We start from the raw sequence: 17,035 nt of genomic DNA, 5'->3' as shown, positions 1-17,035 counted from the left end.
TGGACCCCTAGATATTTTAGACCACTGAACTGACAGAAAGCTTGTAATTCCCACTTGAAAGTGAGTGTCTTGAGCCGGAACAGTTGATTTGTAGTGAAATACATGATTATGTTGTGATTTACAGCAATGCATCATTTAGACATCTTGGACAGATTTGGAGACACTGGGTATACTGCTTTTTTTTTCTTCATAGAACTTCAGTAGTTCTGCATATCCACCCTTAGATTTTACGCACTTGTGGTCAAGGCATTTTTGATCCAGAATATGTATAGTTTAACCTGTTTCATACATTGGATTTCTCAGTATTTCATTGCAAGTAAAAAAGAGAAAATTCATTTTTGCTTTTTTGCCTGGGCAATTGCATTTGTGGTACTTTATTTCTTCCTAAATTATGAATATAAACTAACCTACGTAAGTATTGTAAATGGTACAAATATACTACTTCATTTAGCCTAAGCCATTTTCCAAGTCTCTGTGATGCCCACATCTGGAGTTATAAAGCTTTAAATAAGGCAAGGATTGGGCGGATCTGGCATGTGCACGAAAGGGTTCTTTAGGAGTCCATTCATCTGTCTGTGAGCTGATGCTGAAGGGTAATTGGGTTAGGCAGCAAGACAATGATCCAAAACACAAAATTAATCCACGTATGAATGGCTGAAAATAAATAAAATTGATGTTTTTGTATGGCCTAGACAATTGGAAATGATGCATTGGCTTGTCTTTGCCAGTGTACAAAGAGTGGATTGATTTCTTATGTCTCAGGGGGGGATTTTGGTCATGTTGTTTCTATGACTGTAGTATTAGCTACACTCTTTATTAGTTTGACTTGTTTCAGACAGTTATTGGATTATAAAATATTGTAATCATCAATATTTATCAGATTTATCATCATAGAGTTTCAGTTTCAGCTCTCCTTTGGGGGAGGGGACTGAATTTTTTTTCTTTTTATTTCTGGTGGTTTTACCAATTGAGAAGGGTTTTTTGCTTTGAAACATGAAGAGTCTAAGCTTTACAACAGCATACAGGTTATAGTACTGCACCTTAAATCAATGACCGATAAAAGACATATATTAAGACAATTTCATTTTTAGATGCTGGCATCTAATTTCATTGTCATTGGGTTCTAGGGATTTAAGTAAGAAGTTGCTCACTGAGAATAGAATTATATTCATATTTCAAATTCAAAATTAAATTGTAGTCAACTTGTGAGAGACACTTAACAAATGTGAATTACGAGTTTAGACTTATGTGTGACTTATGTTTATCCCATTTTGTTGAGGCTGCATATTAAATTATATCCCTTCCCATACCACATTATGTCCACACTATAATTGTTCGATGAAGGTCTCTTCTTTGGAATCAAATGGCTAAATCTAAATCGAACATGGCACATTTTAGCTGCTAATTAAATGAGAGGTGTTTTTAGTATTTCTGTTCTATGGTTCAGTCATAAAGCTGGCTGTTAGTACACATGAAGTATATGAACATGAGCTGTAGTGATGAACAAGCTATGGTGTCTGTAGAGGACCAAGTGATTGGGTCTTTCGATGATTTTGTTTTCTTCAACCAAAGATTTGTGTGATTTTATCGAAAAATTTAAATATGGGTTCCATTTTTTTCACATGCCAGAGTGACAAGTTTTTTTTTTGGACTCTAAACGTGTGTTATTACATTTAAAATCAATTAGAGCTGACAAAACAGTAATGTTATTGTAGGTACTGAGCAATAAACAGTGATGAATATTTTTAACATTCAATAACAATCAAAAACATTCAAGCTGCTATGGGGTGTATAAGCTTTCATTTCATCTTTTTTCTTGAATCATGCCTGTTGTAATAGTGAACCTCAAAACCTAAGAGGCCAAGGGATAAAAAATAGCAATAGCAAAGGTAAGAAAGTGCAAACAGAAAGACAGATGGACAAGGGTCAAAATGCCCTCTCAAACATGGTGTGTTTGACATGACCAAAATAAAATTTAGATAGGACAGATAAAGTGCAGTCTTACCTTAGTATTTAATTTTTGGCAGAGAGCCAGGCTGCCCACACAACAGATTAGAGCCATCCTGCAGCAGACAGCAAGTCACAGGCCATCAGTGCAACAAGAACAGCCCCTGCCAAGCAGGCAGCTAAAAATGCCACCAGCATGAGGAATACTGCAACGTAAAAAATGGTAAACAAATAAAACGCAGGCTTGGACCAAACATTGAATATTCACTTGCCATGGCATATGTATCAGTATTCATCCAATCCATTCAGGTACCAGAGTGAAATGGAACACTACTAAAAAAATCCGGTAATGTTAGCAATCTGTATCAGGCTGACAGTCCCAGTTGGCTAGCCAGTGAAACCAGCAAGCTAATGAAAGCTACTGGCTAGCCAGCTAACATTGGGCAGGTATCTGCCAAGTAAAGGAAACTTTTGAATAAATCCATCTGCACGATAAATTCAAAGCTTGGCAGGTTAGAGCATTCAGTGGCTGTGTCCCCAATCCTCAGCTGAGCCAGAAATGATAAATGTAGATTTCAGCATTTCAGTAAGATAGGGAGTTCTTCTCCCTCACCAGCTACATAATGCATTCCTTGGTATGAGGAGTTTGCAATCAATGGGGGTGGGGAATATCTTGCCTGGATGGTAATTCTTTGCATTCTGTAAACAGTGGGAAGTTTGGAAAAAGCATTGGCACAGAACAATTTACCCTGGTTGGATTTGATGAATTTTTTTAGGATGGTTAGCAATATCATTCATTGCCATCCATAATCATCCATTGTTTGCTCTTGCTGCATTCATGTTCATTGTGCATTGTCTCTTTGCATGTTTGGCCATTTTGAATGAACTTTGTTATCTAGTTGGAAGTAATAAGAGGATACAGAGCTCTTTCAATTGGCTTTAATAAAATTATGTATACCCTTTTATTGGCTATTTTGGAATATCACTGTATCAGTTACTTTGCTGTCATGTGGGTGTGTACAGTAAAAATTTAGCATAATAGATTTATTGATAGCACACCCACTCCATTTGCACCAGTCCTCTCCTTAATAAGTTCAGCACAGTAATATGAGGTCACAAAAGTAAAGTATGAAATTTCCAGTAAATCTGTAGTTAATAATGACTATTACCTGGAAGTCTGCCCACCCTGATACTATTATAAAATATTCCTTAGTATGGATTTAAAGGTAATTCAGTTGTTGTTCCTCTCTTCATCTCTCTTACTCTCTCTTTCTTTCTCACTGTTGTCTTTTCTTTTTTCTCTCTAGATCAGTGGAAAATGGTTCCTTGTGAGCGTTGCATCCAAGTGCCAGTACCTCCTAGAGAACAACTTACGAGTGGAGAGCACCACTGTCACCCTGACTGCTGACACCTCCCCTACCTCCCCACTATCGGTCAGCACACTCAGGAAGCTGTGAGTATAATAATAAGAAGGAGAAGAAGAAGAAAATGTTAGGACCCAGCTTCTTCCCGTGGAGTCAAAGTCAGGATGATGAAGGAACTCACCTAGACAACAAAAAAAAGTTTTTGTAATCACACTGGCCAGGGGGAAATCACTGAAACATAACACAAGTTCACGTTACAGCAATCCACACCCCACTGGTCTTCTAGCCTGGTTTAAATACCCTCTGCAGCCTTGACTGGGTATGCATGTCCATCTTATCTGCAAGGGCCTCTCTCTTTGTTCCCTAAACAACCTATTTCCTTAGAGTTGCCTGATACCATATGGCGTCACTACTTCCAGAGAAGAAACACTCCAAACCCATTAGTCCCCCATTCTGAATTGGTGATGAGAAACTCTTTCCCTCACCCAACCTTCCCTCGCCTTTTAATAGTTCTAAAATCAATGTGCTACAAAATCCAGCATTCTAACGCACTTTAAAATGCAACATTATTCTTTCACTTTTGAATTGTTGTTACATCCCCTCCCCTTTTCAATGTCCAATTTCACAATTGATGGCAACGTTGAATCACATTTCTAGTTACTGTTACTAGCTTTATTTACGGTTGCCAACCATCCCGCAAATCGGAATCGTCCCTTATTTGGACAGTAGAATAGGCTTTCCGCATTTAACTCATGGCTACGGGGCGCATTTTCATTCATATGTTTGTGAACGATTGCGTTTATATTAACCGTTGTTTTGAATACAATTCAATAGCTAGCTAGCCGGGATAACAAGCATGCTGTGAGACTATTCTGATCTAAAACCAATAATTTTAATATTGGCTCGCTGACAAGTGATGGCGAACCTTTCATAAAGCTAGTGGGCATTCAAAACCCGTTTCAGAGGGTCTTAGAAAGACGTTATCTACACTGCGCGACCACACCATTTAAAAAGCAAGACAGTGCTAGGGAGATTAATTTGATTGACGTATGGTTTCATGCAGTTTTTATTAAATAATGTAATGACAGAAATGACCAAAATTGGTGCTAACTGTATGGTATAAAACAAGAAGGAACTATTTTTTCTTGATAGAATCATTGTTTTCATAGAATTAACGACCAGAGGTTTTTGCTTAACAACGGTGAAAACAGAACTACCAACCAGAATTTTTGTATAACAACGGTCCAAATAGAACTACCAACCAGAGTTTTCCTTGACAACGATAAATAATATTCCAAAACGCCCGCAGAAGAATATTTCACTTTTAGCTGATTACATCAATAAAAATCAATAAATATAAAAGTAACTATACATAATCATTGTTGGTAACCCGTTATATGAGTGGAATGAACCTCTCCGGGCTGTCCCATTATTGGAAAATAATGTACTTCGGGGCTGGTTAAGCGACCCTCGGCTTCGCCTCAGCTGCATCACCACCCCCTTCGTAGCCTACATTACTTTCCAATAACATCATGGTTTATTCCTTACATATAGTGCACAGAAGATGTCAAGGAAAATTTAGCATAAAAATCGCTAGCTTGCCAGCTGATATAATGTTAGCTTCCTTTTGATGACAAACAAAAAGTCTGTATCCATCAAAATTTAGCAACTGTACAAACTTACCTTTATATTGGGCTTTTTTCTCCTCCTCTTCCTTTCTCCATTTTCTCCCCTCTGCCCCTGACAACTTTGTTCTTTTAAGTGTTGTTTTTTAGGATATAACGTCAATTACCATCATTTAACAGGTGTGTTTTGCTAGCTATCTCGTCTAATCTGAAGAGGACGGAGATGAGGTGACGTCAACGATGCGATCATGCGCACTTGGCACTCCCTCTGAAAAGGGGTGCAATGATTGAATAGGAAGAAAAAAAATTCTCCCTCCAGTTTGCGCCCTACCAACGGATGGCGCACTGGGCGACTGCCTATGTCGGCCATGCCTAAAGCATGCCTAAAGCATGCTGCCCTGACGTAGCATTATCCTTTATGAAGTTTAACCTGTGCATTTTGTGTTTTTGCAACTTGCTTTCATTCCAATAAAGGATTTGCACTCATTCAATAAACTTGTGGATGCATCGTTTATTGATTTGCACCCTAAATTGAGAATGGACTTGCGTGAAGCGGCTAGTACATCACAATAGCTGTAGCACTAAGGCTTACTATGTATAATTTTAACATGCAGACCAATATTTGCAGTGCTGCTGCTTTTGCCTGAATGCGTGAGCTACCAATGGTCATGAGTGATCACACCCTACTCATGTTGATTGACAGGAGGTCTTGCCATTTTGAAAAGTGTCATTATGAAATGAAAAAAGCCATTCGGAAATACAAAATGAAATAATTAAATAGCCATGAGGTGGGAATTATTTAATTATTTTGAAATAAAATGAAGTATTTATTTAATTATTTATTTAATTCCACATTTATTTATTTAATTATTTATTTAATTTTGGCACATTTAGTCCTCCATAGTGGATATGGGGATCGAAAAATTTTATTCTGTGCTCTGGAGGGATTTGATGAGCTGTATTAGATCCTGCTCTGGCATGTCGGCTAAGAAGGAGGAATCCTGTTCCACCCCCCGTGTGGTGTCAGGACAGTTCCTGGCCCAATGCCCCGTTTTATTACATTTCAGTCATCGATTAGCATTCCCCCACCCTTCTTGAAGCATTTATTCTTGGTGTGCCCTTCTGCGAGGCACAACATGCTGCACAGGATAGGACCAGATGGAAGCAGATAGTCGCAGCCTTATGTTCCACAGGGAACAAAGAGGATTAAGCAAGTAAGTAATCCCCTTCTGCATTGCAGTTGGGGCATTTCGCTACATTTTGCACCACGGCTACAAAGGATGCCAGTGCTTTCTCATTTTTTTCCTTGCTGTAAGAGAACAATTCTCTCCCAGCAGCATGAAACTTAGTCACTCACACAGACCATGAGACTAGATCTGCATAGTCCCTTGCCCGATAACCCTTTCCCCGCCATTTCTCACAAGAGAGGTGCACTCCCTTCTATTACTTGAGCCAAAAAGTCTGAATTATTATGATTGGACTCTGGCCCCGCATTCCCATGCAATGTGTACAGCTTAAATTTCTCATCTATGTATCTGTCTCCTTCTCCCGCTGTTATTGGGTGAAAATTTTCATTTAAGCATAGGAATAAAACATTTATTTGAACAAATAACACTAGAAAGGTTGTGTTTTTACTACCTTAATCCACCAGACTTCATGCCCAGTGCAACCTAATTTTACAGACAGCGACCTAATTTCATAAAGATTATGAAACGTTATGTTGCAAAATTATTTTCTTTTTCTTCTTCAGTTTTGTTATATAGGTATATTACAGGCACATTGAGAAAAATTAAATGTGCAAAACAAGCAAAACACAAAATGGAGAAAGCAGTTAGAAATACAAAACAGTCATAACAAATTCCTCTGGTCCCATTTGCTGGCATGATTTTGCAATCCTGTAGTTTTTACAAAGTCATTGTTTCAGTGAAAAACTGAAAGTATGACGGAGGAATTATCTCCACAGAGTTATAAACCCATCATTTCTATGATTCCAATGCCCACATTTATTGATTCCCATGCTGAAGTCAGTGATCAATGTAAATTATTTTCATCAAATGATTGCAGTGAATTAATTTTGTGATTATATGTGTGAAATTAGTTCAATAGTGCTTGACCCAGCAATTCGTATCAAAGCCGTCACACTATTCAGCAACAGAGGAGGGAGCAATTCACACCTGGATATCAGCACCTGTTACCTATTGTTCAATCAATCAATCAATTTTTATTTGTATAGCGCTTTTAACAAAGGAGCTTTGTCACAAAGCAGCTTTACAGAGAACCGGCCCCCAAAGAGTAAGCCTAGGGCAACAGTGGCAAGGAAAAACTCCCTGACTGATAACGGGAAGAAACCTTGAGCAGAACCAGACTCAGAGGGGGAACCCATCTGCCATGGGCAGGCACCGGTTTGTCATGGAAAGTCAATAGTGGCAGGAGGCGGGGGTGCCCAGCTGGTCTAGCTGGTCTAGGGCTGGAGCTCCGGGCCGGGGGGGGTGCTCAGCAAACTTGGGCTAGAGCTCCGGGCAGGTGCCCAGAGACGAGGAAAACGAGAAAAAAATACATTGTTAGGGGGTTCAAGAGGTAGATTAGCAAGCAGAGCAGAAGAGACAGAGGTGCCTGTGTGCAATAAGGAAAACCCCAGCAGAATAAGGCTATAGCAGCATAGTTAAGGGAAACAGAGGCAGGGGCCAACGCAGCCATGAGGGCAGGCTTGAGACAGTCATCACCAGACCATGACCGGTTCAGCTTAACACAGCACTACCAATGATGATCCAGTGACAGCACTAACCGCTCAGTCCACCAGAGACTCTATAGCTATGCCCGCTTCCCACTCCTGCCCCTCAAATATAGGAGAGACTAAAAAGATATGTTTTGAGCCTAGCTTTAAATAAGGTGATAGTGTCTGCGCCCCGAACATGGGCAGGCAACTTGTTCCACAGGAGGGGAGCACGATAGGAGAAGGCTCTACCACCTTGGTACTTTTCGCTATTCTAGGAATACCAAGGAGGCCTGCACCCAGCGAACGGAGCGTTCGTGAGGGAATAGAAGGAAGAAGTAAATCATTTAAGTACAAAGGGACAAGCCCATGTAAGGCTTTAAAGGTAAGAAGTAGTATCTATAGTCTATTCGGAATTTAACTGGCAACTAGTGAAGCGATGCTAACACTGGGCTGATGTGCTCGAATCTCCTTGTTCTAGTGAGAATACGAGCTGCTGCATTTTGAATTAGCTGGAGCCCTTTCAGAGAGGAATTTGCACATCCAGATCCAAAAGAACATTGCAGTAATCTAATCTTGAAGTAACAAAAGCATGAACTAGCTTTTCTGCATCATGTAAGGACAGTATGTTCCGAATTATTTAGATATTTCTCAAGTGATAAAAAGCAACCCTAGAGATGTTTTTAATATGTATATCAAATGCAAGATCTGGATCAAAGGTAACACCAATATCTTTGATTACAGCACTTGAAGTAATGGAGATTCCATCAGTGCATATAGTCAGATAGTTTGCATCTCAGGGACTTGGACCCCACTACCCTTATTTCGGTCTTATCGGAGTTTAACAAGAGAAGGTTTTGGGTCATCCATTCCTTTATGTCTATAAGATAGGCTTTGATCTTTGACAGCTGGACAACTTCACCAGGTTTAACTGATAGATACAACCGGGTGTCATCTGCATAGCAGTGGAAATTAATGTTATGTTTGTGAATAACTTGTCCCAGGGGGAGCATATAAAGAGAGAAGAGCAATGGCCCAAGCACAGATCCTTGTGGTACTCCATATCTAACCCTGGATTGATAAGAGGAATCATTATTAAAATGCACAAATTGATATCGGTCTGATAGGTATGATCTGAACCAAGAGAGTCCACGGAGGTCTACAAGATTTTCAAGTCTATCCAGAAGGATGAGGTGATCAACTGTGTCAAATGCTGCACTTAAGTCTAAAAGCACAAGTACAGAGATGCAGCCATTGTCTGAAGCGAGGAGTAGGTCATTGAGTACTTTGACCAGGGCTGGTTCAGTGCTGTGAGAGGGTCTAAAACCAGATTGAAAAACTTCCAATATATGATTGGAGTGCAAAAATGAACCAAGTTGTTTTGAAATGCTTTTTTGTCCGGATGTGAAAAACTGAGAACGAGAACTTCAAAAAAAGTTACATTTGAAGCCGGATTTCAAAGTAGCAAAAAGATTTGAATTATATACAGCAGCAACACCATCGCCACGACCCGTCAGATGGGGAACGTGAGTATAGCTGTAGCCAGGAGGGGTGGATTCATTTAAGGCAATATATTCAACAGTTTTAAACCAAGTTTCAGTTACACATAAGATTTCAACTTGGTGATCAGTAATTCATTCATTTACAAGAGTTGCCTTAGGGGCTAGTGATCTGATATTAATTCATCATGTCTTTTCAAAAGACCAGGCCTCCCCCAGAAAGTATTCCAGTGGTCTATAAAGCCAACACCATTTTCAGGGCACCAAACAGACAACCAGCAATTTAGTGATGTCAATCTGCTGTAGATTTCATCACTACGTCGAGAGGGAATGGGGCCAGAGCAAATAACTGACCCAGACATCTGTTTTGCCAATTCACACACCGATTTAAAATTATCTTTGGTGATTTCCGATTATTCAGGGGGTTTTGTGAAGAAAATGGCACAAAATGCCTGTATTTCTTTGAGTCTATTTTTTTTATTCTAACAATGCAGTTATTTTAACCCCAGCTATTTATGAAAAGTCGTGGAAGGAGGGTATTGCATTTGTTGAAGTAATTTGCATTTTAAAGTCCAAATGCCTGATGGCGTTGGCTCTAGAGTACACCAAGGGAAGACGAAGTGTCCCTGGGATGATCAAAGGCAACCTTGCACTGCCCAGGCAGATGAGACAAGAAGGGCACAGAGCCAGGTTGAGCACCACAGCGCTATCAAGCCCACTGTTGCGGATGGTCATATGCCACCAGAACCCCTCGACACCAACTCCCAAGCAGCTGAAAGGCCCCCAGCAACTGAGAATGGAAGGAAGGAGCAAGATCCTGGCAGGAAAAAGAAGATCATGTGGTCAAAGGCAAAAGATTCAGAGGTTTGGAGAAAGTTGGACAGTGACTTGGCATTCACCGTGAAGAACTCTCTCAAAGACAAAGAGGAAAAAAAGTGAACATCTTTAGTGATATCATCTACGATGAATGCCTCAGTAGGTTTCGTCAAACTGGGAAGAAGGAAGATATGCCCAAAGCCAAGAGTAGAAGGGAAAAGAAAATCCTTCAGCTTGTGAAAGAATGAAGAGCACTACGAAAGGCTTGGAAAAAGGCGGAGGAACATGAGAGGGAAGGTCTGAAAGTATTATGGAATCAAGTCAAGAGCCGCCTAACATCAATCAGGAGGGCTGAACGCATCAGAAAGAGGAGAATGAAGAAAGAGAGCCAGCATTCAAAATTCCTAAAAGACCCTTTCAAGATGGCCAGAAGCTTGCTAGAGAAAAAAAAAAGTGGCACATTAGTCATGGCGAAGGAAGAACTTGCAGACCATGTAAGGAAGCAGATCTCAGATCTAGGAAAGCATCTCCCTCTTGTGTCCCTTGGCTATGTGCCCCAACCAACTGCTCCATCCACAGAGTTAGAGGTTGTACCACCCAAGCTGAATGAAGTGAATGACGTAGTAAGTAGAGCAAGGTCTAGCTCTGCCCCCGGGCCTAATGGTATCCCTTACAAGCTCTATAAATGATGCCCTCAAGTCCTGAAAGAACCATGGAAACTGATGAGGGTGATCTGAGGAAGAATCATCTACCATTGGACAATTCTGAAGCATCGCACTGGTGAATGTGGAAGGAAAGATTTTCTTCTCTGTGATTGCCAAAAAAATGAACAAGTGCCTGCTACAAAACAACTACATCGACACAAGCTGCCAGAAAGCTGGAGTCCCTGGTTTCTCAGGTTGTACGGAAAATGCAACGCTAATCTGGGATCAGATCCAGTCCACCAAGAGAGACAAGAAGGACCTTCATGTTGTATGGCTGGACTTGGAGAACGCATATGGGTCTGTCCCGCATCAGCTAATAAGCTTTGCCCTGGACTTCTTCCATGTGCCGGTGTGTGTCAAGAACATCATCGAGAGCTACTATGTGGATTTGAAGATTTGCCACTCGTTGTAGGACTACACAACTGACCGGCAGCAACTTAGCAGGGGAATAGCAATGAGATTTTCCATCTCACCCATCCTATTCACAGCCACTTTTGAGGTCATCTTGATTGGAGTGAGGATAATGGCCAGAGGAGTGCGGAATAGTGCAGGCCAACGGTTGCCACCCCTTCGTTGCTTCATGGATGATGTAACAAGCCTACTGCAGACAACTGCATGCACAGCATGGCTCCTCAAAAGACTTGAAGAACTGCTGTCCTGGGTCAGGATGACAATAAAACCTGCCAAGTCCCGCAGCCTCTCAATCCGCAAGGGTAGCCAAGTGGACACAGTCTCTTTCCAAGTGGCAGGAGACAGAATCTCGGTGCTCGCAGAACAACCAATTAGAAGCCTGGGCAGAGAATATACAGCTGATCTCACAGACAAGCACATGGCAGCTGCAGTCACAGACTAACTGAAAGAGGGATTGAAGAGGATTGACCAGAGCTACCTTCCTGGCAAATACAAAGTCTGGTGCTACCAATTCACACTATACCAACGTGTGATGTGGCCACTGAAGATGTGTGAAATAACAGCAACAACAGTCGCAAAACTGGATGCCAAAGCCAACAACCAACAACCACATCCGGAGGTGGCTTGGACTTCCGAGGTGCCTCTCCGATGCTGCTCTATTTGGAAGGAATGCGCACAGCTACCACTGAAGAACATCACACTTGGGTACAGGCTGGAGAAGACCAGGCTGGTGCTGGAACTCAGACAGTCAAGTGACCAACAGGTCAGGAAAGCTGGTACCAAGTTCTGGACAGGGAGAGCATGGAAGGTAGAAGATTGCGTGGATAATGCCATCTCTAGATTAAAGCACCAAGAACTCGTCGGAAGAACCCAAAAAGGAAGATGTGGTCTGGGCTGGGGAGAGCCACAAAAGCTTTGGTCAAAAGCGTCCGCGAAAGAACGAAAGAAGTTGGTGGTCACGGAAGTGACAAGAATGGAGGAAGACAAGTTCTTGGTAAAGTCTGTTAGCCAAAGTCTGCAAGGCCAGTGGACAAAGTGGGAGGGCATTCTCCCAAGGCTAATGGGATGGAGTGACCTGTGGAAGATCCCTTAGGCAAGACTGAGCTTTTTAATCAGAGCCACGTATGACACCCTTCCTAGCCCAGCCAATCTGGCAAGATGGTTTGGCTCAGAAGAGAACTGAGGCCTGTGCGGAATGGCCCAGGTAAATCTCCACCACATCCTGTGTGGCTGCAAGACTGCCCTGGCCCAGGATCGTTACAGGTGGCGGCATGACCAGGTGCTAAGGAAGCTGGCAGAACTCTTATGAGAGTCTTAGCAAACGAGAAGCCCCAATGTCACCAGAAGCAGCTTGTCCATTTTGTAACAGCTGGACAATCGGTGCAGAACTGCCCCACACAGGACAGAACATCAGTCTTGGCCCCAGGAAATGACTGGTCAATGAGAGCAGACCTTGACAAGCAGCTAAGCTTCCCCACTGACATCACCACCACCACACTGAGACCTGGCATCGTCCTGTGGTCAGCAACCGAGAAGCGTGTCTTGATAGTCAAGCTGACTGTGCCATGGGAAGGGGGCATCCAGGAAGCATATGAAAGGAAAAAGTTGCCGTATGCTGATCTAGTGGCAGAATGCCAAGAGCAAGGGTGGAGAGCAACAACTTATCCAGTGGAAGTTGGCTGCCGCAGCTTTGTGAGCCTCTCAACCAAGCGCTTCCTGAGAGACATTGGCTGCACGTCAGTGAAAGTCAGAAAAGTCCTAAAAGTTCTCTCCGAAGAAGCAGAAAAGGGAAGTTGTTGGCTCTGGCTGCGAATTAGAGACAAGAGCTGGGGGAACCGAGAAGCCACGTAATGGAACCACCTGATCTAAATCCAGCAGCAGGGAGATGTCCCTGACCGCTGGTCCACCATCTAGAGATGTTCTGGGATTAAAGACGTGAAACATCAGTAAAGGATGGCTCCCAGCTGAAGACCCTGCAGCTGGTACCTGCCTCGAAGGTTCAACATCAACCTGTCTCCAAATTAACTACTGTTAAAACAACAAAACAATAAAAAATACATATAATCATTAACAACCAGCCAAAAATAAGTTTCAGCTTACTTTTATCATTTTCAGGTGTACACCTCCAAGTGAACAAGGGTAGTACTCACAGCCAGGGGTGGTACCACACTTATCCACGAGTATTACAATTGTGGGTAAAATGCGGTTATATGAAAGGCCCATTTACATTCCAGAATACTGTAATGCACAAAGTCCAATTCTGCCTGTATTAAATTTATTTTGCAAAGAAGGGTAATAATGAATTAAGGTACAGAATGGATAGGGGAAAGAGAATTTCAGAAATGCAATCAAAGGCTCTTGATAATGTAGCTCCTCTCCCTAATATGTCAAAAGCACTGATTTATAACACTGAAGATTTAAATTGGTGGGAACTGGGAAGCATGGATTTTTTTTTTTTTTTACCATTGAAGTAAGATTATCATTCACATCTATGTATTTATCAGACACTTGCACAGAGCACCATACCCTATGGAAAAATTAAATAAACAAATATGCATTTATGATGTAAATATGAATGAATGCAGCAATATATATAAATGAGTCAATAAATTGGTTAAAAAGAGAATTCTGGTAAAATTGGTAAAATAATTATAAGTAATATATTAATTATTATCCCATAAGTAATGAAATCATTATTATAAAATATTATTTAATCATACTCATTTTCATTATGACATGATGTTATATTTTATTTAATTCCATCACCCACTGACAGTACAGTTTTAACACTAGATGACACTCAGCTAGAGAGGGTTACCTCTTACAAATATCTCGGCATCTGGATTGCTGACAAGATCACCTTTAGCGTCCATATTGATAACCATCTAAAAAACCAAAGTTAGTTTTATTTTCTTTAAAAAAAATGTTTTCCTTTTACTGCTAGAAAATGATTAGTTCAAAGTACTTTTTTGTCAGTATTAGACTATGGTGATGAAATTTATATGCATGCATCTTCATCTCTGTTGAAAAAACTGGATGTAGTCTATCAGGCTGCCCTGAGGTTTGTAACTTGTGCAAGTGTACATACACACCATTGCAACTTATATGAAATGGTTCAATGGACTTCATTGTATTCAAGGAGAAAAACCCATATGTTAATTTTTTTTTTTTAAGCTTTACTGGGTAAACTACCGCAGTACATATCCGGCTTATTGAAATATTACTCCAGTAGCCATAACACTAGATCCTCAGAGAAAATTCTCCTCATGGTCCTAAGTACTCAAACAGAACTGGGTAAATCTGCCTTTTCCTTTCTTGCCCCGCATGTCTGGAATGAGTTACAAGACATACTTAATCTGAAATCCTTACCCTGTATCCTAACATGTTTAAAAATATGTTAAAATCAGTTTTTACTGAACAATGTTATTGCTTCTAACAACAAGTGCCTTTTAGCTCCTGATCCTTGTATGTTCTGTTCTGTTTTTGGTATGTTTTTTATATGGAACTTTTATTTTTCTGCTGCCATCTTGACCAGGACTTCCTGGCAGAAGAGATATTGTATCGCAATGGGACCTTTCTGGTTAAATAAAGGATAAATAAAAAATAAAAATAAAATTTTGATTTCACAATAGCAGGTTTTATTTCAAAATGGCCTGTTTGGAAAAGTATTGTTATGAAATAAAAGTTATCTTTTGCAAAAAGCCTGGGAATTTTGTATGATGAAATTATATTTAATACAAATTAGTTGATTATTATTTAATTATTGAATTATTTCACAATTTATTGACTCATTTAGATATTACTGCATTTATTCATGATTACTTATATCATAAAAGCATTTTTATTTTATTTTAAATAGCATAGAGTTATAGTATGCAGCTTTCTTCTTAAAAACACATAATACTTATGATCATTTTCTGAAGCAATTCCATTTCACCTGTGTTTAAAAGCATTAAAATATAATTTATCATACTAACGTGGCAACCAAATACTCTAAAACTAGCCGTTTCTGTTCACCACAGATTTAATGGTGTCAGCTGTGGTAAAAATAAAATGGCCAAAAACATAAACTAAAACTTGATATATATCAAAACCCCAGAAAGTGAGGATCACCCAACTGTAATCTTCCCATCACTGGGTATTACAAGCAATAGCACAGTCTAGGTTTGAGACCAAACAGCGGGACCCATGCACTATGCACACAGAAATAATAATGATATATACGCATATATAGTAAGTGCAAGCAATGAAGGGGACCAAGCACTACAGCACCCCCATGCAACCAGTTCTGTTAGTTGTCCAATTTGGACTGTTGTTGTATTGCCCCCAAAATTTGTTGAAATATGGGCATTCGTTTTTATATAATTGGGGTTTAAACCTGTTTTTGGTATAGTGTCCCAAGGTGGGAAAATTTTTAAAAACTTGGTGCGTCCCACCCACCTCCACCCCCACCCAGCACTCCTGGTAAGCATGTATGCCAGATTTGGATGCCAATAGTCAAAAATGTTTCAGATATAAGGCCACTCATCCTTTCTGGTGCCTTTGCCATCAAATTCAACAGTATATTTCAATGGTTGATAGAGCAATTGTCTTTTAACAGTTCCTGAGGACAATGGTTCAAAGATGTAAAACAAAATTTCAGCTAGATTGAATAATAGCTCTAGGAGGAGATGTCCAAATGGGTTTTTGACAAAATCCAAAATGGCTAAACAATGGCTGCCACTCACTTCCTCATCCTGTACAGCCAGTGGTGTGGGTCCTTCTCCCAATAGGGCTTTTGGTGTGACATGTTCCATCTCTCTCTCTTTCTCTTTCAGTAATATGCAGTGTTGGGAAATTAGGCAGGAATATCTGTCCACCAAGACCAGTGGCCGCTTTCTACTCAAAAGTCGTAAGTGTAATACATTTCTTCACTCTACTGCTGTTTTGTGTCTGTGCTTTAAAAACACATGTGGCAAACACGCCTGCCACAGGCCACCGAAGTGGCTTTCCTTGGGGCCCTCCAGCACAGAGACACAGGGAGATGATGTTCAAATAGTCCACATTTATTTGGCAAGACGTTACAGCCAAGTGAGCAGATCTTAAACACTGTCATGACAGAGAAGCTCCTTTGTGTGGGTGGGGATGGCAGATTTAACCTGTGCACAGTGATTACCTCACTACGCACAGGTGCAGCCACTCCTGTTGCTGGGTCCAATTAGCCTGGCCAATTATCTAATTCTTAACCAATTATCCAATTGGCCAGGTCTAATTAGCTTGACCCAGGGCAGGTGTGGCTGCTTAAACCAGCCATCCCCACACCACAACACAATTTACACCATTTAGGCATCATCAGAGCACTAATTTAGTTAGGAAAATGGAGAGCATTGTTGGCCTGTTCTTGTAATTATGTTATGTTATATAAACTTATATTAACACTTCAAAAGAACATTTTTGCCCAAATATCAGAGCCCTAATGTATAAAGCCTGTGATTTTTGGTCCTTGATTTTTCCATATTAATCAATCCAGCACATGACTGAGATGACAACTTTAAAAGTAGTGTAAGTGCTGGATTTGAATATTCTTAAATTTTGCAGTGGAAAAAATGAAAATTCTTAAGGAGTATTTTATCAGCATTTAATTTAGTATATTTCCTGATCAAGGAGTATATCTAAATGTTTTACATTAGACACTTGTAGAGAACTGTAGAAAAAATAATTATGACTCATCATAGGAATGGAGGAAAACAGCTCGCTGATAGTAGCTCGCTGACATGCAACTGAATGGCACATGCAGCCATGCTTCACGTTGTTGCTCATCTAACTTGCTTCTTGATTCCAAAATGGATCAATGGCTGGCATTAGCGACTCCAAAAAGTAAAGCAGATAATGAATGGGTCAACAATGAGACCCCAGAATCAATAAGGATACATCAATTATTGTGATGAGCTCAATTTGTAAATGGCCAGGTGTATGG

General features: G+C 40.5%; 1 protein-coding gene across 2 annotated transcripts in view; it reads left to right on the top strand.

Moving 5' to 3' along the window:
* Positions 1-17,035, top strand: part of c8g (complement component 8, gamma polypeptide) — a 38,781-nt gene that overhangs the window by 12,598 nt on the left and 9,148 nt on the right. For both annotated transcript variants that reach the window (XM_064332746.1, XM_064332747.1), the window contains exons 2-3: positions 3,255-3,400; positions 15,897-15,970. In XM_064332746.1, the coding sequence (XP_064188816.1) occupies positions 3,255-3,400; positions 15,897-15,970 (220 nt within the window). The remainder of the gene's footprint in view (positions 1-3,254; positions 3,401-15,896; positions 15,971-17,035) is intronic.

This window comes from Anguilla rostrata, chromosome 4, assembly GCF_018555375.3.
Source record: "Anguilla rostrata isolate EN2019 chromosome 4, ASM1855537v3, whole genome shotgun sequence".
In the NCBI taxonomy this organism is placed as follows: Eukaryota; Metazoa; Chordata; class Actinopteri; order Anguilliformes; family Anguillidae; genus Anguilla; species Anguilla rostrata.
This window is presented reverse-complemented; position numbering and strand designations above follow the sequence as displayed.